Genomic DNA, 9,820 nt, shown 5'->3' with positions numbered 1-9,820 from the left:
GTTACCATATCAAAAAGCCCTGAAGTTTATTCCTTTGTTTTCTTCCATGTCTTATATTTTTTGTTCTTACATGTAGGTCTACAATCCATTCTGAGTTAATTTTTTTATGTAGTTTGAGGGAATCAAATTTTATACTTTTGCATATATACAGTTGTCCCAGAACTATTTGTTGGAAAGATTGTTCCTTCCCCCATTAATTTTTTTTTTTAATATTTTTGTCAAAATTCCATAGCCTATAAATCTAAGGGCTTATTCTGGGGTTCTCAATTATATCCTGTTGATTTATATGTTTATCCTTATGTTTATGCCACATTGTTTTGATTACTGTAGCTATATTAAGTTATGAAATTGGGACGTGTCCCACAATTTACCATTTTCAAGACTATAATGATTATTCTGAATCCCTTTCATTTACATATGAATTTTAGGATCAGCTTAACAATTTCTACAAAAGAAAAAAATCAGCCATGATTTTAATAGCAACAGCATTGGATTTTTACATCAACTTAAGGAGTATTGCCATCTTAATATTAAGTCAAGCCATGTACATGGGTCTTTCTGTTTATTTAAATCTTTAATTTCTTTCAGCAATGTTTTGTAATTTTCAGTACACAAGCCTTCAACTTCTTTGGTTAACTTTATTCCTAACTATTTTATTCTTTTTACTGCTAGAGCATGTTTAATACTACTGTGATATTTTTCTTAAAATGGGGGTATTCATTGCTGGTGTAAAGAAATGCAATTAATTTTTATATATTGATCTTGTATCTTGTGACCTTACTAAATAAGTTAGTTCTATCTTCTTTTTTGAATTCCTTATGATTTTATATAAAGAAGATATCATCTGCAAATATAGTTTTGCTTCTTTTCCAATATTTGTGACTGTTTTTGTTTTAATTTATTTTATTTTTGCCTATTGCTCTGGCTAAAATCTCTATCACAATGTTGAGAAGAAGCGTGAGAGAAAACATCCTTGCCTTGTTCCTAATTGAATCATTTATTCTTTCACTGTTAGGTGTGATGTTAGCTATAGAATTTCACAGATACCCTTTTTCAGGTCGATAGACCTTGTCTATCCTCTCAAATAAACACTAGGGCTTCTAAGAATTTGAAAAATATTTCCCTACACAGCCTTTTGGGGAGTCCAAGATAGACTAGGGCTTATCTCAAAGAAATTTATGAATGGAGCTTTTGCTCATGGCATAGACACCAACACATTTCATAGAACTCTAAGAAATATTTATGAAAACTGTATCACTGGAAATACCACCACATTGGACTCAAGGAAACAGATGTTACAAAATTAAAACAGGCCTTGAGACACTTGAATTTCAATGGGCATTAAGTAGCCTTAGAACACTATTCAGCTACAACCATAAAGCTCTATTGGTGAAAAATGAAAGAATATTCAGAAGGAAACTATAAACATCCCAGAAAATGTAGCTAAGACCTGTGAAAAATTTATTCCCAAGAAGTAGGACTGAGCCATAATAAAGAAACTGGCAACATGCACCTGAATGGTTTTCAGATTTTCTGTGTGGACCACTTGGTTTCCCATTTTCATGCTTTATTAATGGCAATGTCTCCAGTAGTTGTATTCTGCCTGCTCTGTTATTGTATTTTGAGTGTTTAGGGGACAGGTTGCTTATCTCTTAGTTCATGGATCTTCAGATTGAAGTGAAGGAAACTCAGCTACACTTGGACTTGGTTTAGATGAAAAAACCTGGACCTCAAACCTAACATAATGCCATCATAGATGCATATTTAGAGAGTCACAGTGGGAATAAATGTGTTTTGCATGCGGGAGGAATATAAATTATTTGTGGTCAGAAGGAAGATTATGATGGCTTTAAAATATGTCTTCCAATTTTTGACACTCCTTCTATCATGAAAAGGAGTCTAATTCCTCCTCTCTTGACGTGAGCTGGCATTGGGGATTCACTTCTAATAAAAAGCATGCAACAGATTTACAGCTACATAATTTCTGAGATTAGGTGATAGATTTCCCACCTGGCTTTCTCTCTTCGGATGTGTACTCTGGGAACACAGTCACCATGCTATGATGGAGTCCAGTCCACTCGGACAGGCATATGTCCTAGGTCTAGCTGGCAACATCAGTTAAAATCTCACCTAATAGCATTGATCTTCAAAATGGAAGTGAGGTAGCCTTTAGGATGACTTAAGCCCCTAGAACCATGTGATTGCAATGTCATGAAAAGACCCCAAGTGAAAACTAACTTGATGAGACCAGTCAACACCCAGAACCATGACAGATAATAAAAATAAATGATTTTTGTTATTTAACATCACTAAATATGGGGTGGTTTATGACGCATTAATGGATAACCAGAACTCCATTAATATTTCTTTTTCTGTGGAATCTCTGCACAGCACAGAGCCTTTCCCACTCTCTCCATATATGTAGATAATGTGTGCGTCTGTGTGTGTGTTAGTATTTTATTTTATTCTTATGCTTAAATAATTGATCTCTCTGGAATCTATTGTATTATAAGACATTTGGTAAGTATCCAGATTTTTATTTTCAAATGACAAGCCAACATTTACTGAACAGTTTTATTCCTTCAACTAATTAAAATGTAGGACATGTATTTAGAGATAGTCCCATATAATGGAATATTCTCAATTCTTTGTAGTTTGAAATTGCACTATTATTACTCAATTCTTTGATTGTAAGTTTTGTTCTTGGATATCTTGAGAGATAAAAAATACAAGTTTGAAACTAATCTACATTTTATTGTGAGTGAACGATTTGAGGGTAGTTATGCTATAAAAATTGCTAGGAGATTTTGAAGACAGTGGGATTGTAAAAGTAAACATGAGAGAAAAAACACTTAAGGAAGTAAAAATGGAAAAGAGTATTAAGAAACAGAAAGCAGAATACATACTCAGAAATGAAATGACCTCTAATAAAATTAATGAAACTTCAAATTCAGACACCTTCACTTAAAAAAAGCCCCTTCCCAAGGTCCTAAAATGGGCCCTAGTAATGAGTTCACATAGTGCTTTTATAAAATTTGCAATCTCTTTTGCACTCCTACTTCCCTTCCTTCACACTTACACTGAGGTCAGACAGCATCAGAATGACTTTCGCAATTTGGGAGTCTGACAAAAGAAAGTTATTAGAGGACGCATTTAATACAGGCTTAGTAGGTACTTCATTGTGGTCCGCAGTCACATCAACATATAGATAAGTTGTTGCTGGTTTTTCTGGTGTTGAAATTGCTTCTAAGAGTATTCTAATTATTCTCTACACTGACTCATCTAGCACTGTGATAGAAAGACATATGGTCAAAGAGGTAAGTGTTTACTTAAATAATTGAGAAAGCTGAAACATACCATTTTTACTGCATTTGGAAAGACATTTTGGGACATCTCACTCGGAACAAGTGAAAACCATAGACTCCTCATTTGGCAGTACTTTCGTGTTTATTAAATAACTGAGAAAAATTAGTAAAAATTGATGGATTCTAAAAACAAATGCATTAAATAATATCAATAGAAAGTTTTGTGGCTAATCTACGTTTGACTCCTTAAGTGACTGATAAAAAGCCTCATTCTAAACATTGCTTTGTTAGAAGCAGCAAGCAGGTATTTATGACCAATTAGCTCCTGGATGTTGGCCTCAAGTTATATGAGTAAATAAGTTGAAGCTGCTTTTTATATACTTCTATGGTACTAGCTCTTAAATACATGAGTAGAACAATGAAACAGACAACCAGGAAGTAAATCTACCTCTCTCTATATATATCTATACATATGTTTATATATATATATATATATATATATATATATATATATATATATATATATATATATATATAAAACTTAGCATATAATAACATGTATTTTGCCATTATTAAAAGAATGTGAAGACCATTAATTCTTACAGAAAAGGCTTAAGTAAAAGAAAAATCAGGATATAAAAATGGCAAATATAAAATTATTGGAAGAAAATATGCCCAAATTTTAAGTCTGTATCTTTATAATTTTGTCATGTATTTATGCAAATTCTTCAGTAAATATGCATTATTCTTTTAAGCATAAAAAACTATGACTTTTTAGCCTATTAAGTTTTAACTCTACTAGACACTACAGATTTTCATTCTCCTCTATATTTCAGTGCCCTACGATTTGTACATGGTTTATTAGGTTTGTGGGGGTGAGGACTGGAAATCACAGGGCATTTAAGCCAACTACAAAGTTAGAAGTCGCAATCCCTAAGACTGTCCTCACTTCTGACACCAGCTGCAAGTTTGGGGGATTTCCCAAATCACCTTCAGATTTGGTGATTCACTGTAAGAACTCACAGAACTCACCGAAGGCAATTATGTTTATCGTTATGGTTTGCTGCTGGAAAAGGAGACAGATTAAAATCAGACAAGGGAAGAAGCACATAGGGTGGAGTCCAGTAGAAGCAGCAAGCATGGAGCTTCCTTTGTCCCCTCCCCATTCAATTAGGAGGTATTACTCTTCTAACATCAATTTCTGACAATACGTATGAAGTACTGTCAACCAGGAAAATTTGCCCAAGACCCAGAGTTTTCATTGAGACTCCATTATGTAGCCATGATTGATTGGCTGGTTCAAATATGGCTGATGTTAAGCCTCTAGGTCAACTGATACCACTGATCCAAATACCTATTTCACATTATTGGTCCTTCTGGCATGGTCAGTCCTCACTCTAAATTACATTGTTAGACTAGCCAGTATGACCAAAGTCCCTAGGCAAAGAAAAGACATTAGACATTACCTCCCAAAAGCTTTGGGCAAGGCCAAATTCTTTACAAAGGGACTAACAAGGTCAATAACATAGTAGTTTACCACGTGTACCGAGTAGTTATGACACTTTATCTCTGATCTAGTCCTCAGTGTTTGCTGCCAGAGGGAAAAACCAAAATTTGAGTGGATTAAAATATTCGACAGGTGAGGCAAAGATTTTTAAAAAGCCTTCCAAAGTCACTGCTTTTATCAGTTGGAATACTTATTTCATAATTAAAGAATGCTTACCTCTAATTACTAAGGATGATTGTTTAGTGGATAAAGAGTTTATTCATTAACCATACAAGATTCATTTAACCTGAAATACAGTGGGGTATAAATGATTAAATAATCTCAATATTTAACTAAATATTTGCATGTCTGTAAACCTAGGAAACTACACAAATTCTATACTATTGACAAGCAATTTGTGTAGGAGGGGAAAAATAATTGCCCCCATCATTTTGCCTTTTCAGTAAATAAACAGGGACTTGGATCTAAAGAACAGGAAGAACATGCACTCATTATGCGGGAGGATAAGCTTTGTACACAGCACCCTAACCCCAGATCAGTGTTTCTCAGATTTTTGGATTGAATTTGCCCTTTTCAGAGAGAAGGGCTTTTAAATATATGTGGAGATTCTTTGTGTTGGTTCAAGTCATCTTTAGTATATAGCATTTTTATTATACTTTATTATAGCATCTTTATTATTATATAGTATAAATTACATCTTTGTTATAGCATTACCTAAATATTTCTAATTATAAAACTACACATTAATTACCTACCATTAAAACTGATTAATGGCTTATAAGTTTTGTACAAGTATGAAACATAAACAAGTAAAGTAAAAATTTACAAACTAACTTCAATCAAATTCTAGTGAGCATATTAACACTACTTCTCCCTGGCTTAATTCTCATCTTTTTTTTTCCCCCAATTTCTAGAACAATGTAAAAAATCACGCACTGGGGCAAGAACTCTTCCTATATGACCAAAGCACAAAGGTAAGTGTATATACTCAGTCCCTATATCCAAAATAAAATCATATTCCCAAAAGGAAAATAATCAAAATGTATAAAATATCAGTTAAAAAGGAAAATGCATTAGGCCCCTGGGGATAAACAGTTAAAATCATCTGACTATATTTCTATTCAGAAAATGTGCATTTGTCAAATAGATAAGGGGACCACTGTGAATCAGGTATATGAAAGACAGGCAGCAGGACCACCCATTAGCCATAACAACAGACAAAATCAACTGACTGAAGAAAGAGCCAGCCATAACTATGATTCTTTTACATTCACTACTCAACTCTAGGAAAATACGGTTAAGTTGCTCATCTAGACTCTCAGAAATATTGAGATTACAGTTCCCAGGGTGAAGTTACTTAAAAAAAAAAAAAAAGCAGCTGAAAATAACTATTCACCATCAGTGGAGGCTTCACACTTCATTGAGAACCCAAGTGGGAACATGATCTCTGAATCACAGTGTACTGTCAAACACCAAGCGATGTAATGCTACTTAATGACACAGTGATCAACAACGAAGGCGATTCCAGCAGCAGAAGGCATCCAGGGTGCATGTCAGTCAATATATTAGACTTCAGTGCATATGCTTCTTTGAGAACAAAGTCAGGTTTGGTTCTTTGTGAAATATATGAAATGTGGTATCAGAGAAGGAAAAGATGCACTGCACTGAACTGATACACAGAACTGTTCTTTTCCAGTTTTTGTATGAAGGCAGAGGGTACTAGGAGTTTGACTGTTACCCTAATACTGTCCAATGGTAATTCTAAGTACTTCAAGGCTGCTTTGATGCATACATAATCAATAAGCACAGAATACTACAAACTTCTTACACAGGGGTTGTGGAACAGGAGTGTGAAACCAGAGAGGAAAGACTTTGTCACAGCCAAAGCTGAATCATCAAGTCTAAACATGTTTACCTGCCTGCTTCTTAAGGGCTCAAAATAAAATCTCTCCCTACCCATGTCAAAATGTATTAGCCCACAATATGATTATTATTTTTAGTCAAGTTAGTTTTTTCTTTATTTCTTTGATACCCACAGCTAAATGGTAGCATGTTGGAGCCAGCTAACACTGGCTCTCAAGAGTGTGCACCTCTCCCCATCTTCATGTTCATTAATATCACACTGGTGGCTGAAATTAATGATGGGGTATTTATACTGGAGAAGTCAACAAACACTACAAATGAGGAGTCCCCCCACTCCACTCCCCAATGAGCAGGTTGTTAAACATTTACTAACACCCTAGAAGGAAGGAAAGGGCATTAAGCAAGTTCTCTTTACTAGGAGTTTTAATATTTTACCCTAATAAGGGGTTATAAACCCCACTGTCTTTAAGGCAGGAGTTATTTTTGTCACAACTTGTATTTTCCTGCTAAGCAGAAAGCATTAGCTGAATATATTTACACTGGAAGGATTTTGTTCTATGTCACAGATTTGTGAAATAGCACAAAGGAATCAAAAAAGCTGGAAAAATCCAGCTAGAGATTATATACTACTTGTGAATTCTCTTTCTCTCTTTCCCCAGCTGTGATCCTAATTATAATATTTTTACAAAATCTAATATCAGAAAAAATTAAACTCATTCTCAGTAAGTTGTAAAAGATTAATAAAGCATAAATAGTTACTCTTTCATATAGTTCCCAGCAGCTGTAACATTCGAAAATGCAGATAGCCTTACGTTAAAAAATTCAGTTGGTATTTCAATTCTGTGGATGTCATTTTGATAATAAAATTATTCTATATATCAAATAAATAAAACAACCCAAGTTTTGTGTTTCTAAAGCAATCCCTGTTTCCCCTCTACTCTCATCTCTTCCTGAGCCTTATCAGAGAGCTCATGCCAAAAAACCTCTTTGCCCACAGAAGAGGACGGCATGCACTTTGAGAAATAGCAACTGACCCACAAATGCTAACAGGAGATATGAGCTCTGGAAAATGGATCATTTAGACAAATCAGACATAAAGTATACAGACCAGCTAGGGAGATCTTCCTCATTCAAATTCTAGGAAAACATATTTTATACTAAAGACAAAGCAAGCTCAGAGCAAAAGTTCTATGACCAAGATGCACAGCAGGAAGGAAGTGGCAACTCGACCAGCTAAGGCAAGGCCTAATACGTTACCCTGCATCCCACAAGCGTATGAGAATACATCCAGTGGCCTTTCCGTTCTGCGCATGTGCCAAATAGCCCATACGCATGCATAGAGTGTCACTGAATCTATGGTGGAGAAGTTGTGAAAGAGCGTCTTCCAGTCCTCTATGGTTCCTGCGCGGGGAGATGGGCAATGAATATAAGGCACATGCGCAGGCGTGGGAGCGAGCCGCTCTTGTCCACGCGCTTCTGAGAGATTCCTGGTGTCGCCATGGGCCGCCGCCCGGCTCGTTGTTACCGGTATTGCAAGAATAAGCCATATCCAAGGTCTCGCTTCTGCCGAGGTGTCCCTGATCCCAAGATCCGCATTTTTGACCTGGGTCGGAAGAAGGCAAAAGTAGATGAGTTCCCACTCTGTGGCCACATGGTGTCTGATGAATATGAGCAGCTCTCTTCTGAAGCCCTGGAGGCCGCCCGAATTTGTGCCAACAAGTACATGGTGAAAAGTTGTGGCAGAGATGGCTTTCACATCCGAGTGCGGCTCCATCCATTCCACGTCATCCGCATCAACAAGATGCTGTCCTGTGCTGGGGCCGACAGGCTCCAGACCGGTATGCGAGGTGCATTTGGAAAGCCCCAGGGTACAGTGGCCAGAGTCCACATTGGTCAAGTCATCATGTCCATCCGCACCAAGCTGCAGAACAAGGAACATGTGATTGAAGCCTTACGCAGGGCCAAGTTCAAGTTCCCTGGCCGCCAGAAGATTCATATCTCCAAGAAGTGGGGCTTTACCAAGTTTAATGCCGATGAATTTGAAGACAAAGTGTCTGAGAAGCGCCTCATCCCGGATGGTTGTGGAGTCAAATACGTTCCCAATCGTGGTCCTCTGTACAAGTGGCGAGCTCTGCACTCGTGAGATCTTTGACAGCACTGTCAACTTTGGCCATGCTGGTCTGACTTTTGCTCACCAATAAATTTTACTTACTGGCAAAAATAACTTTATCAATTTTTTAATATTTTAAAATATCCACTTTTTATTTAGAATATAGACTATGAGATAAATACTTTTTGTATTAATGCCAGAGTTTTAATGGCAAATGACACTTTCCTTTTAAGTGAGAGTGAAACAACTTGTATGCCATTTATAGAGAGAGAGAGCTATTGCAATTCTAACCTACACATTTAATTTGGAGAGTCTAGGAAAATATGTCAAAAGTTTTGTTAGTAGAGAACTCATAAATTATAGTTAATCTTGGATTAAAAAAAAGTAGACAAAAATCTGATATTTAGAGAAAAAATTCTTAGTTTTTATAGCAAATAAACAATATGTATGAAAATAATAGTATGCATTAGTGATATTTTAACTGTAGTCTCTCTGAAACTAATACGTCTGTTCTTAAACTCATTGCTTGTGTTTTCCTTATATATTTCTGCACATTGTTTTTAGAATGACCTATCACCTTCAGTTATCAGCCTTAGAACAGTTGGGGATCACTGCAAAAGGTTTCCCCAGACAAGCCTTACATTATCTCACACTCAAGAGACAACAATCCAATCTTTTCTTCATCACAGGAAGGTCACAGGTTGACAACCGAGTTCATATTGCTTGATCTGAGTCCCAGTAGAACCAACAGAAAAGAGAAAAATGACACTAAATCAGCTATCTGTGCTCTAAAAGGACCCTAGAGAGAGTCTGCAGTCTGTAGGTGCTTGCTCTGCATAAGAGTTTCACTGATCACACAGGCATTTTTTTCATTTCGTTTTGTTTTAAAAATTACATAAACTACGATTTCTGGGTCTGTACTACATTTTAAAATTCTAGCTCTTTATGTTATTTAGTCTTCCAAATCTTAATGTTGCAAACACTACCCTCATTTCTTAAACTAATCACACATTTCAGAGTCAACATATGACAATC

General features: G+C 35.9%; 1 protein-coding gene across 2 annotated transcripts; it reads left to right on the top strand.

Annotated features, from left to right (window-relative positions):
* The first annotated feature begins 8,147 nt into the window (after window positions 1-8,147).
* On the top strand, window positions 8,148-8,896 carry RPL10L (ribosomal protein L10 like). Of its 2 annotated transcripts, XM_064486403.1 has the most exons (2): window positions 8,174-8,282; window positions 8,364-8,896. In XM_064486403.1, exons 1-2 carry the CDS (start codon window positions 8,174-8,176, stop codon window positions 8,816-8,818), a joined length of 564 nt encoding a protein of 187 aa, XP_064342473.1. In that variant the 3' UTR covers window positions 8,819-8,896. The 2 variants fall into 2 exon arrangements, with proteins under 2 accessions (XP_010975271.1, XP_064342473.1); XM_010976969.3 differs by having other exon boundaries at window positions 8,148-8,896.
* The last annotated feature ends 924 nt before the right edge of the window (window positions 8,897-9,820 follow it).

The sequence above is a fragment of the Camelus dromedarius genome, chromosome 5, assembly GCF_036321535.1.
Source record: "Camelus dromedarius isolate mCamDro1 chromosome 5, mCamDro1.pat, whole genome shotgun sequence".
NCBI lineage: Eukaryota > Metazoa > Chordata > Mammalia > Artiodactyla > Camelidae > Camelus > Camelus dromedarius.
The sequence above is the reverse complement of the archived record's forward strand: the minus strand, read 5'-3'. Positions and strand labels throughout refer to the sequence as shown.